Source organism: Lineus longissimus, chromosome 8 (genome assembly GCF_910592395.1).
Source record: "Lineus longissimus chromosome 8, tnLinLong1.2, whole genome shotgun sequence".
Lineage (NCBI taxonomy): Eukaryota > Metazoa > Nemertea > Pilidiophora > Heteronemertea > Lineidae > Lineus > Lineus longissimus.
The window spans coordinates 438,230-455,880 of NC_088315.1; the positions used below are offsets into that span (position 1 = coordinate 438,230).

At 41.4% G+C, this 17,651-nt stretch overlaps 2 protein-coding genes across 4 annotated transcripts in view; one reads left to right on the forward strand and one right to left on the reverse strand.

The window, feature by feature from the left end:
- Window positions 1–516: 516 nt before the first annotated feature.
- The window catches only part of LOC135492723 (soluble guanylate cyclase 88E-like), a 38,333-nt gene continuing 21,198 nt past the window's right edge, over window positions 517–17,651 (forward strand). For all 3 annotated transcript variants that reach the window (XM_064779323.1, XM_064779325.1, XM_064779324.1), the window contains exon 1: window positions 517–1,114. The gene's annotated coding sequence lies outside the window, so the exon portion shown is untranslated. The remainder of the gene's footprint in view (window positions 1,115–17,651) is intronic.
- LOC135492471 (L-rhamnose-binding lectin CSL1-like) lies at window positions 12,233–17,071 on the reverse strand. Its single transcript, XM_064778977.1, is given in 4 exon segments — window positions 12,233–12,876; window positions 13,354–13,701; window positions 15,230–15,523; window positions 16,186–17,071. Coding segments are annotated over 4 exon segments (1,278 nt in total). The 5' UTR covers window positions 16,517–17,071; the 3' UTR covers window positions 12,233–12,571.

Consider the following 17,651-nt stretch of genomic DNA (forward strand, 5'->3'; position numbering starts at 1 on the left):
GACCAATTAGTTGACTTTTGATGGAAATTCTTCAATAATTCTTCGTAACTTATTGATTCTACTGATTAGAATAGATTGCCAAAACGCTCATATCAGGCAGTGACACCCCTCTTGCAAAGTGTACACGCACTACCAGGTAAGGCCTAATGGCTAGCTGCGTCAGAAGCATCACATCGTCTTCGCGCTACCGGTGAGCTGCAAGAGAAACATCGTGATCTCCACAATACGTGATTCAAGGATGGCTGGACTCTTCATGATCAGTCTGGTCAGTGGCTCCTCGGCCAAATGACTCTTCGATTAATGTTATAGAAACGTTGGGAAATATATCTCTTGAACAGTGTGTGATGTTCATGTTTTGTCTTGGTCTCCGCTATGTCAGCTGCAACAGTCATGTTGACTCACTGACTGTCTATTCCAAACTTGCCATATCGACTCTCAGTGATTACCCTACATCTGCAGGCAGGTGCCATTCCCGAAATAACATCTAAAGCAGCGGAGCTAGCGGCATATCAAGGACGTGCTGACGCAACAATCATTTTAATCAATAGATTGCTCTATGATGTTAGTGGTGATGGATTCTGTGTCTTGTTCACTCTTCAGAGATGCACATTGTAATGTTTCTATCAAAAACTAGCTGATCTTAAAGGATATATTCTGATTTTGTAATATCAAGCTGCGCGACTGCCTGCCGTCAGAGCTATATACTCATCCCACGCAGATGTTACATTTTACCATGATAGATCGTCGCCGTCATCATTCTGTGATATTTTAGTTTGACAGTGTAACACTTCAGCTAAGCCAGTTACCACGTAACTTGTGTCAACTAACTGATTCTGCGAGTAGGTATGCTTACAAAAACATAAGATATTGGACTCGGATTAAGTCGATGGAGAGGATGAAGTGTACATACATTTTCTAATTCTCCTGTCGTGTTCAGTGCTACCCGACATCCGTTAATATCATCTGGTTTAGGAGCAGCGCCTTCTTGACAGACTGCTCATCACTCAGCGATCTAGCGGTATAATACAAGTGGAGGTATGGAGTAATCTCCGCTTGGCGAGACTGTACAGAGGATAACAGGAAGATACTGTGGTGGATTATACTGGCAGCGAAGGTAGGTGGAACTTTATTTCTTTCACTGCCCTATTGTGTCTGTCTGAAACCAGGTTTGAAAGACTGATTTTGGAATCAATAATGTTCAATAATGTAGCGCAAATCGCCAAAATCTGCATGATCTTGATTCGCAAAATAAAAAATGGTGAAATGTTGATTCGCAACTAGTGGACAATCGACTGAAATAAAAATCGTGAAAATTGTTTTTTACACCGACTTTCGTGAATCAAAAAGGCACGATATTGTGCGGTACCTGTAAAAAACACGTAGTTCGAGAGAAAGTCTGCGGTCACCACCAGAACTATTTTCATAGCTTTCGATTTTTTTATATTGAGTTTCGATTGAGTGGTATGGACAATCAGAGGCAACGAAATTACTATTTGAATTGTGTCTAACTTCTTTAGCTCATAGCTGACTTTGTTGTCCTTTTTAACTGTTTAGTTGAAATAGAAAATGCTTTGAAGGATCCTTTTTTTCTTAATTTGGTGCTGAAGACCAAACGATCACCACATAACAACCTAATTTAGAAGCTTGCTTGACATTTGACCATTACTGCACATCGATGTATTTCCAATAGCACATATTCAACATCTAAAGCAATGGCGAAGTCGTCAAGTTTATATCTGAGCGTGTAAGGCTACAGAGCAGAACCGTCAATCAACGCAAACAATAGAAGATGGGATCGATATTGGCCTGAGGCAACGAAAATAACACCGCTTTGATATCACGAGTCTAACGCGTAGAAGTCATCACAAGTCTTCTCTATCAAAGAGTAAATAAAAGATTCCAATCTTAACACTGCTGCACTGGGAAGCAGAAGAGACGGAGCATCAGGGGGAATCGACGTTGTACCGTATTTTGTGACAGCTATGTCTGACTTACCCAAGTGATATACCCTTTATGTTTCCTCTGTGGCTGTCAAGTTCACCTTGCGATTCGAGTCATCGATTTGAACCTTTTGCATTATGGAAGAATGAAAGCAGCAATAAAAACAGGATGGGGGGGGGGGGGGGTTAGCACTTAAATCCTCGTGTAGCATTTGCATAGCTATCCTTTTCGATTCATTTCTTAACCACACGTAACTTCAAGTTAAAGAGTAACTCTGAAGTTTGTATCAGGACAGTATAGACATTTCACAGAGTCAAAGTACTTTTACTCCAACTACTAGTAAAAAGAATCTATCATCTTAAGCAAATTTCGGAAATCATTGTCCTGGTGAGGTCTTGTAGTGTTATAGACGGAAATTAGAAGAATATTGATTTGAATTTGCTTCTGATAACCGAACCTTTGAACTTCTTTTACTCAGTTCTTGTAAAACACCAATTCCCACTCAGTTTCTGACGCGACGCTAATCAAAAAATCCAAACTCTCACACTCTCGTTCTCGCTGATGCAGAACCATCATGAAATTGATTGCATCACATCATGAAATAAACGCAACAGAAATGTTATTGACCACTATTTTGATGACATTAATGCGAATCAAATTTCCGATACGGCACTAGTCCATTTACATTTTTTTAAACTTCTTGTTATGGCTCAAATCGTTGTAGTAGATTCGTTACAGTGATATGCATCGATTCTAGTTATTTATGTCACCTAATTGGACTGGATTAAAATAATTTCTCAAAATTTCACAACTAACCATAAAATTTTCTGAATGGAACAAAACGTATGTATTTTCAACTCAAAGATTACAATAACAGTCAAAGTCTACAAAATAATGCAATATAATAGATGATTTGTAGTGCGCCCTTCCAGGTTGTCCTGCTCAAAGCGCAAGAAAAACCAACAATCGCATGCAATGGCCAAGCAGAAGGTTCCCTGACCTTAAATCAGTAGTGGCACGATTGGAGTAGAGTTATGTTTACAATTACCAAGTATGGATTAAATCTATACTATCTTTCAATTACATATCATGTTTAACGCACGAAACTATTTTCTTGGTTGTACTGTTGTCAAAGCTCACTCCAACACTTGCCACAGTGATGGAGAAGCACTAAGTTATGACATGATGCATATGCATCATGTACAGCTTCCCATATCAAAAAGAAGAATGCACACTGGAGTAGAAGAATGAAGGTGTTTACAAACACTGCCGTAATGGAACTCAAATTAGCAAGATCCACTCCCTTGGTTACAAGTACATACAGGCCTACTCGTGGCAGTACTTGTTGCAGCTAGTTGTTTTACACCATGGTGGCTGACGGCATGCCAGTGGCAGCCACCACCAGTGTTAATAATGTGAGATACTAAATGTTGACTTTTTCCTATATAGAAGATTAAAAGTAACAACAGATCTTACGCTTCAATGCAAACAAAACGTCAGTTTTCCCAGACCTACATCGTATTAAGTAACTGGCAGTATTACACCACTGCTTAATGGCAAACGCGTGGCCATCGTCACTGCATTATCAGTAGCCGTTAAAAGAATTGCCCTCATGGTTAATATCTTTCTTCAACATGCAGAAGCACGCCTAGTAGAGATAAAAATTAAACGATTTATCAACTCTCCAACACAAGCAAATAAGGAAAAAGAGATAGAGTGCTGATTCTTCCATCGGTTGTAATAATAAGAACACAACGACGACAGAATTGATTCCTAACAAGGTAACTGTCCCTCTCAAATCACCCAATTGCGATTCCCTCACAGAAGACGACCACCTTCTTCTTTGTCATTATTCATTGGTTACATACAGCATGCACGCGGTAATAGAGTCAACCCTCAGCTTATCTGGACAGATCGCAAGTTAAAGGGATATGCTATAAGAAATCGCATCCGAATGACCATAGCCATGTTAGTAATGCAGTGTCCGTCCAGGTCATATCTGTGAGAGGTCAAATGGATGAAATCAAATCTGACAAGTATAAGACCCTCACGTTAAGGCAACTCAACGTTTGATATTATCGATGCATTTACACACTTCATGCTTCGTCGTTCGTAGCTCTTCGTAAGACTTTCGAAACCTGCCAGTAATTATCTTACTTCAATCGAGTGCCCTTAGTACCCAATTTGAAATTTCGTTAGTGGCCAACTAACCGGGACCACAGTGCTAGGTTTCTATAGTAGGCACACGCGATCTAACGCTAGCGTATAATTTTACCATTCATCTTGTTGCCAATTGCTTGCTCATTGATCTTACATTGGTAATTGATAACTAGATGGCACAAATCACAGTAATCAGAATCTATGCATAACTGATCATGTGATCGGACTGGTGAGATTTTGACAAAAAGATAGCAGAGAGCAACTTGAAGAGAAATTGGAAGTAGATGCCGTTGTTGAGACGATGTTGGAATGTCCTTGATCATTGGATGAAGAGATGGCGAACTATGTTGCTTTAAATACAAGGGTTCCAGTCAACCTCTCAAAATAATTACAGCGTGTAGGAGGGGAAAATGTTAACATTTACTTTCTTGATCCAAAGAAGATGTGTTCTTTGTTAATCGTAGAAGCAGCTGTCCACGCTGGTGTATGATCTCTCCTCCCGGAGCTAGCTGCTCTTCATTCATTCCGGTAGATGTTGGTTTGGAATACAATCATATTCCCGAACCACGAAAGACATGATTGATGGGCATGCATGTGCAGCATAGTTAGAGTTGGGCAGCCAAGACGAGAACGAATCGATCAAATTTCTCCCTTCATCGTCGCCATATGATCACCGGTACCATAACCATAACCACAGTTGAACCCGTCAACCTCAATATCCCGCCCGATAGAAGTCTTCTTTGTGGGTTTCAAGGGCCGAAGAGAATTTCTTCGAAACTAATTGATGAAATTCGTTCATCGTTTGGCTTTCAGAAAATAAAAGATGGCCGCCAAGATGGCTGTCATAAATTCCTCATATCGAACATGACTGATAATTTTTTTTACCTGGCCTCCGTCATTTGTTTACTGTAGTCCGTTATGGACATGGATTAAAACAATTTTCACAGTAGTTTCACATGAGAATCTTTGGGAAACACATGATAAAACATACAGATAACCTTTCGACGGCTGAGCCAAATGTTCTCATGCCGTTCGCGGTAAATCCTGAAATGAAAATCAGGCAATTACCCATCAGAGAAGCAGCCGCGTGATTGACTGTGTCATTAAACTCGTTTCTTTGAGCAGTTCCTTTTGCGCCACTTAAGTTCAATTGACTGACATGCGGCTAGTTGCATTTTCAGACGCAAACGGTTCACCTGATTGAAATTGATGTCTGTGCACTTTAGTTCTTGCCTTACAGAACCACAACTGCGGTTATACGAAGATCGCATTGGTAACAACCAGCACTGGAGTTCAAGCAGAATGTTGATTGACATGCGATTCTGTTGACTGTATCACTTGCCATTCCTTGTTGCTTTCTGACATTGGCACAGCTGTTGCCCTCCCTGATTGATTCGTACAAACCTCCCAAGTAACCTAAATGTCAGTGGGTTACAATCTACGGCCTTTCCCAAACTTAAGACCCACCCCTCACGAATACAACCGATGGTGGACTTGTGGTGATAATGTGCGGTTACTTCGCACTGGATGAACAGAATTGGCTTTATCATCGTGCACTTGTAGTGGTACATGTATTGAATTTTGGTCTACAGACCTTATTAACAGACGCCTTCAGGTCCACGAAAGTGCTGGCAGTTGGAACTCAATATGCACCCATAGAGCCTAGTTTTGGACAAATGACCTGCTGGGTCATGCAAATCTTCTTCATCAATCAGTGTACTTTAAATGTGAAACGAAGTCCTTTTAAATGAAACAAATAGAAATTGTTTTAATCATAATTATGGAACAGCTTGATTTCTCGAATTGCTGGCAACAATAATAACATTGGATGGTGTCCATGAATGACCATTCCATTCTTCAAGCTTCATCAAGCTTAATAAAACATGCACGGTTTGGATACGCTATTGACCTTGATTTTAACACATAACATTTTTCTCTGCTAATGTAGGCCAGTATGGGGTAAAGCAGGTTGTTATCACCCACTATATCGTTTTATTTTCGTACACAAAAACCCAAATAACACAGACCTTCAAGTCTCTGTCAGACATTTTCCGTAAATATTCTAATTGGTGGTGATTACAAATAATTGGTCAGCAAATAGTTTCGCGCTACCGCGAGTTGCAAAAGCCTTTAAAATGCTTTAACTGCATACATACGTTATATTAAGATACTTCATTGTATCGGCACACGGATCACTGAGATGATCGGGTGACACCAGGCATGAAGATTTCCCCTCGCATAAGTTCCGAACGTATGTGAGACCCACAGTCTTCTCAATACACGTTCTATACAGAATTGCCAGGTCCATGTCATTGCCAGGGTATGGACAAATCTCACTTCCAGCGGTTCTGCCATAATTGGTCTTCAGGACTGAAATTTTGTTGCCGGCACCATTCGGACAAGCTACTGTTCCGCTCTTGTATGAACAGACAATTGCCTGCTCAACTGAGAAAAAGAACACATTATTATTACAGCCGACTACATTTTTTGCAACCTCGAGTTAAATTTTCACTGACTTATGGCACGCTGTGTTCAGTTTCCTGAATAAAAACTATGTTGTTCGTGTCATTAACCTTAATTCCATCGACAGAGATGCAATACGGTCAATTGTAAGCCTCGCCGTGGTAGCAGTTTCAGCACTAACCCCTGAAATACCACCAGAGAGGAATTGAGAATATATTAAGGTGAAACCACGCAGCGTTGGCAGTATTTCCAAAGAGGGGAGGGGGGTGTATTTTCCCAAAATACAATGAAGATTCATGGCCAGTATTAATAGATTTTTCAGCTGTAAGCATTTTGTTGGCCCATTTTACAGATATTTTTTCAAAAGTAATCCTTCACGCTCTCCCTGCCTAATATTCTGAATACTGCAATCAATAATGTTCTACCGCATAAGTGCATTATTTAGTAGACTCACCATTTCGCAAATAAATGCTAGACCTCGGAAATCCTGGTACAGTAACCGCCGTGCATTCACCGACATTCACTTCGGAGTGCAAGTGGCATTTCCCCTTGCATATCCCATCCGCCTCATATCGGAGTGCAACACATCTCACATCCCGAAAACATTGCACAGCACACGCGAGTAGACTGCGCTCCGTATCCGATTTAATCAACGAACCTGTCGTGCCCCCCTTTAAACACTGTTCGGCGCAAACCTGAGTTTTCCTAAGATGACCCCGACGAGTTATGACAGATGGCAGGAAATTGGCAAGTGTAACGATTAACAGCCCGATATGATCACACGCCTCCATCGTCCAGAGTCATTTGACAGGTAAAATGAACGATGAATTGTAAATCAGTCCTTTAGGCTCTCTTCATATTGATGAATGCAGGAGTCATGGCAGATTAGATTGTTCCCATGGCTGTGTTGATTGTCACAAAGCATAAAACATATATGGTTGTCACAACTTGAATACATCAAGCTTGTATAATCAATGGTAACTGTCATTAAGCCCTGAACAATGGGGTGATATGAATAAAGACTAGCAAATGCTTACGGTTTTGTACAGAAAGGCCTAGTGTAAATGTACATGGAGATTTAGATAAAAGCATTTGAAAATGTTAACATTTACTTTCTTAATCCAAAGAAGATGTGTTCTTTGTTAATCGTAGAAGCAGCTGTCCACGCTGGTGTATGATCTCTCCTCCCGGAGCTAGCTACTCTTCATTCGTCCCGGTAGATGTTGCTTTGGAATACAATCATATTCCCGAACCACGAAAGACATGATTGATGGGCATGCATGTGCAGCATAGTTAGAGTTGGGCAGCCAAGACGAGAACGAATCGATCAAATTTCTCCCTTCATTGTCGCCATATGATCACCGGTACCATAACCATAACCACAGTTGAACCCGTCAACCTCAATATCCCGCCCGATAGAAGTCTTCTTTGTGGGTTTCAAGGGCCGAAGAGAATTTCTTCGAAACTGATTGATGAAATTCGTTCATCGTTTGGCTTTCAGAAAATAAAAGATGGCCGCCAAGATGGCTGTCATAAATTCCTCATATCGAACATGACTGATTATTTTTTTTGCCTGGCCTCCGTCATTTGCTTACTGTAGTCCGTTATGGACATGGATTAAAACGATTTTCACAGTTGTTTCACATGAGAATCTTTGGGACACACATGATAAAACATACAGATAACCTTTCGACGGCTGAGCCAAATGTTCTCATGCCGTTCGCGGTAAATCCTGAAATGAAAATCAGGCAATTACCCATCAGAGAAGCAGCCGCGTGATTGACTGTGTCATTAAACTCGTTTCTTTGAGCAGTTCCTTTTGCGCCACTTAAGTTCAATTGACTGACATGCGGCTAGTTGCATTTTCAGACGCAAACGGTTCACCTGATTGAAATTGATGTATGTGCACTTTGGTTCTTGCCTTACACTACAGAACCACAACTGCGGTTATACGAAGATCGCATTGGTAACAACCAGCACTGGAGTTCAAGTAGAATGTTGATTGACATGCTATTCTGTTGACTGTATCACTTGCCATTTCCTTGTTGCTTTCTGACATTGGCATAGCTGTTGCCCTCCCTGATTGATTCGTACAAACCTACCAAGTAACCTAAATGTCAGTGGGTTACAATCTACGACCTTTCCCAAACTTAAGACCCACCCCTCACGAATACAACCGATGGTGGACTTATGGTGATAATGTGCGGTTACTTCGCACTGGATGAACAGAATTGGCTTTATCATCGTGCACTTGTAGTGGTACATGTATTGAATTTTGGTCTACAGACCTTATTAACAGACGCCTTCAGGTCCACGGAAGTGCTGGCAGTTGGAACTCAATATGCACCCATAGAGCCTAGTTTTGGACCAGTGACCTGCTGGCTCATGCAAATCTTCATCATCAATCAGCAAACAACGTGTACTTTAAAGGTGAAACGAAGTCCTTTTAAATGAAACAAATAGAAATTGTTTTAATCATAATTATGGAACAGCTTCATTTCTCGAATTGCTGGCAACAATAATAACATTGGATGGTGTCCATGAATGACCATTCCATTCTTCAAGCTTCATCAAGCTTAATAAAACATGCATGGTTTGGATACGCTATTGATCTTGATTTTAACACATAACATTTTTCTCTGCTAATGTAGGCCAGTATGGGGTAAAGCAGATTGTTATCAACCACTATATCGTTTCATTTTCGTACACAAAAACTCAAATAACACAAACCTTCAAGTCTCTGTAAGACATTTTCCGTAAATATTCTAATTGGTGGTGATTACAAATAATTGATCAGCAAATAGTTTCGCGCTACCGCGAGTTGCAAAAGCCTTTAAAATGCTTTAACTGCATACATACGTTATATTAAGATACTTCATTGTATTGACACACGGATCACTGAGATGAACGGGTGACACCAGGCATGAAGATTTCCCCTCGCATAAGTTCCGAACGTATGTGAGACCCACAGTCTTCTCAATACACGTTCTATACAGAATTGCCAGGTCCATGTCATTGCCAGGGTGTGGACAAATCTCACTTCCAGCGGTTCTGCCATAATTGGTCTTCAGGACTGAAATTTTGTTGCCGGCACCATTCGGACAAGCTACTGTTCCGCTCTTGTATGAACAGACAATTACCTGCTCAACTGAAAAAAAGAACACATTATTATTACAGCCGACTACATTTTTTGCAACCTCGAGTTAAATTTTCACTGACTAATGGCACGCTGTGTTCAGTTTCCTGAATAAAAACTATGTTGTTCGTGTCATTAACCTTAATTCCATCGACAGAGATGCAATACGGTCAATTGTAAGCCTCGCCGTGGTAGCAGTTTCAGCACTAACCCCTGAAATACCACCAGAGAGGAATTGAGAATATATTAAGGAGAAACCACGCAGCGTTGGCAGTATTTCCAAAGAGGGGAGGGGGATGTATTTTCCCAAAATACAATGAAGATTCATGACCAGTATTAATAGATTTTTCAGCTGTAAGCATTTTGTTGGCCTATTTTACAGATATTTTTTCAAAAGTAATCGTTCACCCTCTCCCTGCCTAATATTCTGAATACTGCAATCAATAATGTTCTACCGCATAAGTGCATTATTTAGTAGACTCACCATTTCGCAAATAAATGCTAGACCTCGGAAATCCTGGTACAGTAACCGCCGTGCATTCACCGACATTCACTTCGGAGTGCAAGTGGCATTTCCCCTTGCATATCCCATCCGCCTCATATCGGAGTGCAACACATCTCACATCCCGAAAACATTGCACAGCACACGCGAGTAGACTGCGCTCCGTATCCGATTTAATCAACGAACCTGTCGTGCCCCCCTTTGAACACTGGTCGGCGCAAACCTTAGTTTTCCTAAGATGACCCCCACGAGCTATGACAGATGGCAGGAAATTGGCAAGTGTAACGATTAACAGCCCGATATGATCACACGCCTCCATCGTCCAGAGTCATTTGACAGGTAAAATGAACGATGAATTGTAAATCAGTCCTTTAGGCTCTCTTCATATTGATGAATGCAGGAGTCATGGCAGATTAGATTGTTCCCATGGCTGTGTTGATTGTCACAAAGCATAAAACATATATGGTTGTCACAACTTGAATACATCAAGATTGTATAATCAATGGTAACTGTCATTAAAAAAGCCCTGAACAATGGGTGATATGAATAAAGACTAGCAAATGCTTACGGTTTTGTACAGAAAGGCCTAGTGTAAATGTACATGGAGATTTAGATAAAAGCATCTGAAAATGTTAACATTTACTTTCTTAATCCAAAGAAGATGTGTTCTTTGTTAATGGTAGAAGCAGCAGTCCACGCTGGTGTATGATCTCTCCTCCCGGAGCTAGCTACTCTTCATTCGTCCCGGTAGATGTTGCTTTGGAATACAATCATATTCCCGAACCACGAAAGACATGATTGATGGGCATGCATGTGCCGCATAGTTAGAGTTGGGCAGCCAAGACGAGAACGAATCGATCAAATTTCTCCCTTCATCGTCGCCATATGATCACCGGTACCATAACCATAACCAGAGTTGAACCCGTCAACCTCAATATCCCGCCCGATAGAAGTCTTCTTTGTGGGTTTCAAGGGCCGAAGAGAATTTCTTCGAAACTAATTGATGAAATTCGTTCATCGTTTGGCTTTCAGAAAATAAAAGATGGCCGCCAAGATGGCTGTCATAAATTCCTCATATCGAACATGACTGATTATTTTGTTTACCTGGCCTCCGTCATTTGCTTACTGTAGTCCGTTGTGGACATGGATTAAAACGATTTTCACAGTTGTTTCACATGAGAATCTTTGGGAAAAACATGATAAAACATACAGATAACCTTTCGACGGCTGAGCCAAATGTTCTCATCCGTTCGCGGTAAATCCTGAAATGAAAATCAGGCAATTACCCATCAGAGAAGCAGCCGCGTGATTGACTGTGTCATTAAACTCGTTTCTTTGAGCAGTTCCTTTTGCGCCACTTAAGTTCAATTGACTGACATGCGGCTAGTTGCATTTTCAGACGCAAACGGTTCACCTGATTGAAATTGATGTCTGTGCACTTTAGTTCTTGCCTTACAGAACCACAACTGCGGTTATACGAAGATCGCATTGGTAACAACCAGCACTGGAGTTCAAGCAGAATGTTGATTGACATGCTATTCTGTTGACTGTATCACTTCCTATTTCCTTGTTGCTTTCTGACATTGGCAGAGCTGTTGCCCTCCCTGATTGATTCGTACAAACCTCCCAAGTAACCTAAATGTCAGTGTTGTTACAATCTACGGCCTTTCCCAAACTTAAGACCCACCCCTCACGAATACAACCGATGGTGGACTTGTGGTGATAATGTGCGGTTACTTCGCACTGGATGAACAGAATTGGCTTTATCATCGTGCACTTGTAGTGGTACATGTATTGAATTTTGGTCTACAGACCTTATTAACAGACGCCTTCAGGTCCACGGAAGTGCTGGCAGTTGGAACTCAATATGCACCCATAGAGCCTAGTTTTAGACCAGTGACCTGCTGGGTCATGCAAATCTTCATCATCAATCAGCAAACAACGTGTACTTTAAATGTGAAACGAAGTCCTTCTAAATGAAACAAATAGAAATTGTTTTAATCATAATTATGGAACAGCTTGATTTCTCGAATTGCTGGCAACAATAATAACATTGGATGGTGTCCATGAATGACCATTCCATTCTTCAAGCTTCATCAAGCTTCATAAAATATGCACGGTTTGGATACGCTATTGATCTTGATTTTAACACATAACATTTTTCTCTGCTAATGTAGGCCAGTATGGGGTAAAGCAGGTTGTTATCAACCACTATATCGTTTCATTTTCGTACACAAAAACCCAAATAACACAGACCTTCAAGTCTCTGTCAGACATTTTCCGTAAATATTCTAATTGGTGGTGATTACAAATAATTGATCAGCAAATAGTTTCGCGCTACCGCGAGTTGCAAAAGCCTTTAAAATGCTTTAACTGCATACATACGTTATATTAAGATACTTCATTGTACCGACACACGGATCACTGAGATGAACGGGAGACACCAGGCATGAAGATTTCCCCTCGCATAAGTTCCGAACGTATGTGAGACCCACAGTCTTCTCAATACACGTTCTATACAGAATTGCCAGGTCCATGTCATTGCCAGGGTATGGACAAATCTCACTTCCAGCGGTTCTGCCATAATTGGTCTTCAGGACTGAAATTTTGTTGCCGGCACCATTCGGACAAGCTACTGTTCCGCTCTTGTATGAACAGACAATTGCCTGCTCAACTGAAAAAAAAGAACACATTATTATTACAGCCGACTACATTTTTTGCAACCTCGAGTTAAATTTTCACTGACTAATTTAAGGCACGCTGTGTTCAGTTTCCTGAATAAAAACTATGTTGTTCGTGTCATTAACCTTAATTCCATCGACAGAGATGCAATACGGTCAATTGTAAGCCTCGCCGTGGTAGCAGTTTCAGCACTAACCCCTGAAATACCACCAGAGAGGAATTGAGAATATATTAAGGAGAAACCACGCAGCGTTGACAGGATTTCCAAAGAGGGGAGGGGGATGTATTTTCCCAAAATACAATGAAGATTCATGACCAGTATTAATAGATTTTTCAGCTGTAAGCATTTTGTTGACCCATTTTACAGATATTTTTTCAAAAGTAATCCTTCACCCTCTCCCTGCCTAATATTCTGAATACTGCAATCAATAATTTTCTACCGCACGAGTGCATTATTTAGTAGACTCACCATTTCGCAAATAAATGCTGGACCTCGGAAATCCTGGTACAGTAACCGCAGTGCATTCACCGACATTCACTTCGGAGTGCAAGTGGCATTTCCCCTTGCATATCCCATCCGCCTCATATCGGAGTGCAACACATCTCACATCCCGAAAACATTGCACAGCACACGCGAGTAGACTGCGCTCCGTATCCGATTTAATCAACGAACCTGTCGTGCCCCCCTCTAAACACTGGTCGGCGCAAACCTGAGTTTTCCTAAGATGACCCCCACGAGCTATGACAGATGGCAGGAAAATGGCAAGTGTAACGATTAACAGCCCGATATGATCACACGCCTCCATCGTCCAGAGTCATTTGACAGGTAAAATGAACGATGAATTGTAAATCAGTCCTTTAGGCTCTCTTCATATTGATGAATGCAGGAGTCATTGCAGATTAGATTGTTCCCATGGCTGTGTTGATTGTCACAAAGCATAAAACATATATGGTTGTCACAACTTGAATACATCAAGATTGTATAATCAATGGTAACTGTCATTAAGTCCTGAACAATGGGTGATATGAATAAAGACTAGCAAATGCTTTTACTACGGTTTTGTACAAAAAGGCCTAGTGTAAATGTATATGGAGATTTAGATAAAAGCATTTGCTAGTCTTTATTCATATCACCCCATGTATCACTGGTTTCATCCCAGAGGAATGGGCCGGGCCCTGTTAATAGATTGACAGCGGCCATATTCTCCGGAAAACCAGGACAGAAAAGAGGCGAATAGGCACATTATCCTCCTGGTCACCTAAATCCCACACCTAAGTTTTCCCTCTAAATCACAGTGAGCTAGATCAATGCGACAAACTATAGACTTGATGACGAAGGTGACCAATTTGACCCTGCTGCATATTGTCCCTCTCAGTTTGATGGCGTAGTACACTATCACAGACAATCTTTCGAGCTTCCGTTGAACTGCAAATCTGATGATAAATTTAGCTGAGTAATTCATCAGTCATGTATCCCGAGGCCCCCCTTTGTGCATTAGACATCTGAATACCTCAAAGTATTCATATGTCTTGGTCACCGATAAGGTCAGTTCTGGTCATCCGGTTTTGGATATCGATTCCTTTGAGAATTGTTGAGGTGATTACCCTGGTCCCCATCTTGGGTCTCTGTGTCTGCAAATAGACATAGCTTTCGTCTGGTACTTCAAAGGCTCTCCAATTTCTTGAAATTTTCGAAAAATTTGTTCATCCTGGAGAGTTGAATTTTTTGCCCTTATGCTTGAGCTAATAAGGAAATATGGAGAAAACAAAGTCTGGACCTGGAGGATTCTAAGCTCAACGACTGTGGGGTTTTTTGGGCAATATTCTGGGTTATCTTCCTTACACTTTGTCGCAAATCACACACCCTGATATTAGTATCAATAAGAATTTGATAAAACACAGGATTCTGACAAAATCGTTTTGTTGTTACTCGTCGTGTCCTCTACTGGTTCTGAAAGTGACCATCATCGCAATCCTACTGACTAGGACTGAGGGCCAAAACCCCACTAGTCCAAAAAGCCTTCTCATAACGCTATAACAGGTAGCCCTTTTCAAACTTGAAAAGGAAATGGCTTTATCTTAATTTCACCAAAAATGTGACGGGTGGGGTTTCAGTTCTCAGTCTCTGGCGTTTCCTAAACAGTAAGGGGAAAACGTTAGAAAAGGAAACACTCACAAACAATACTCTCGACCGAGACCACACACACATATTTTCTTACTTCAGTGTAACACGGTGGTTTAAGCTATCAAAAGTGCAAGTGCACGCAAAGTATAACCTCCCAAAGTATATGAACTTCCAGATTATTATTTTGTGTCGAAGTCCAGACTCAGCGAGGACAAAGCACTTTATTTGCAAGTGTATGTAACATTCAAATATTTGTAAGTCCCCGGGCAAGGGTCTCCGAGATGGCTCCCTTCGGGTTGTAACACACATGAAGATTTTCCCTCGCATAAATCATGCGTATACTTAAGACTTCTTGTGGTTTCCCGACAGTTCACATTACCTACGGCCGCATGGGCACAGACGTCGATCCCTGCCGTCCTGCCATAGTTTGTCTCCTGTACGGTAATAGTTGTACCTTCTTGACATGTCACTGTTCCCACCTCGCCTTCGCAGATGATTGCCAAAATCTGTTCAACTGCAACAGAAGTTCATTAATGGTAAATAGATTCTACGTGATGCAGTACCGCATTTGGATACATAACAGCTGTACTGTCAGCTGTTGCAATCCTGCCGCCTATCACGTCTTGCAGTTACAGTAACATACAATACTAATCATACGTTTAACAATACAATATTCAAAGCGCTCCTCAATGAGCTAATTCGACGCATTTTTTCCTAATCAGTTTTTATACTGCTTGTAAGAATATCATGTCCGTTGTACAGCGAAATTAGTCGTGGCTTGTAAAATTTGACCTTTGGCATTTGAAGAGTATTGATACGGTTACAGAAAACCCTCCGAGAGTTCGGTATCCTCAACGCCCATTCGCTAATCATCCAGCCACAAAGGTTCCGGCCATTTGCGGCACTCCAAGAGAAGGGATGACGAAATGGACCACCCCGGGATTCACGACTGTCACAGCCGCCTCCATTTAGCAAATGGTCCTGCGACTCTAAAAGAAGATGAAAGCATTGGGTGTGGCCTCAAGATCTGAGTAGAAGAGGCTGGAACAAAACAAGCCGCATTTTCTTGCAACTGTTTTTCAAGCAGCGACCACTGCAAAAGCCGTTGAACAACAGAAATTACAAAGCAACTCCTAGAATCAAATAATACTTGAGAGGAAATGCAAATATACTCACTTTTACGTTCGTAGACAAAAGATTTCATAGCTGCCGGGTCTGTCACTATTTTGCATTCCCCAGCAGTCACAGCAGTTTGGAGTTGGCAGGTTCCTGATTTGAAATACCGAAAGGCAAGGCATCGTTTGTCTAAGTTACATTTAGCAACACACTTGAACAGGCACCGTTCCGTCGTTGAACTGATCATCTTCACGTCGGTTGAACCTTGTGACCACTGTTCGCCGCATGCTTGTATTTTTCTGTATTTTGCCTCGTCAAAGGTCGCCAGAACGTCCTTGCACAGGAAAAGGATAACGATAACATCGGCGAATGAACTGCGGATCACGGCCATTACTGAATATTGGAGAAATGCCTTTCTACCAAACGTCGAATCGGATATCTTCGTCTTTTTTGCCTTTGATATTGCCCGTCAAACTCAATTTTGTAGCAGCCGCATGTTCATCGAGCAATCGCCATATCCTGGGCCACATTTGCACACGTCTGTACAGCGGCAGTTTGAGGAATCGGATACGCAGACGGTGATTATATCGACGAGATATCCCAAGGTTCATACTGCACACTGACATATTTGTTGTAGAAATTCATTATGGTTCTTCTCTTTTATCAATGAATAATCTTTAATCCAGTGGAACAGCGTCCCTTAATCTCTTAATCCAGCGATGTGTATTCGTTACAATTCATCTTCGTTGGTAGCGACGCGGGCGTTGTCATCACAACGCAGAGAGTTATGTGCAACTCACGATATGCCTCTATCTGCCTCTAACTCGTAACTTAAGACGATAGTAAATATTCCTCGTTGACTAACTCCTTTAGATTCCTCTTTCGTTACTTTGGTGAAAGCAGAACTTAGCCCATTACACGAGTTACCACTCAAACATCGAGTCCTTCTGTATAATAGGACCATGTTTGATTACATGCCATCGCAATAAAAAAAAAGCTTTTTATGACCGGAATATGACTCGACGACCGGTCAAACATTTGGTGACGTATACAGGAAACGCCAATCGAAGGTGCTCAAGCTGATTGCCGAGATCCGGGAACTCTTTGGGTCACTTTAGCATTATAAAGTGGATGAATGAAAATCAATACCGTGTAAAATCTGGCCTCGCTGCTGCTTTGGAATGAATAGAATACTCTGCGTCAATTCCAAATTCACGTTTCGACCCTATACCTCTGTACCCACTCTGTACCTCTGTACCCACTCTGTACCTCTGTACCCACTCTGTACCACTGTACCCACTCTGTACCTCTGTACCCACTCTGTACCTCTGTACCCACTCTGTACCTCTGTACCCACTCTGTACCTCTGTACCCACTCTGTACCTCTGTACCCACTCTGTACCTTCTGGGAAAGTCACTGTTCCTGTGTGGTCCTGACGGATGATCGAATTCCGAAACTGCACCTTAGCGATCAGCGTCCATCAGTACCATAAACTCCATGACTAAGCACAATTTATCAAAATGAT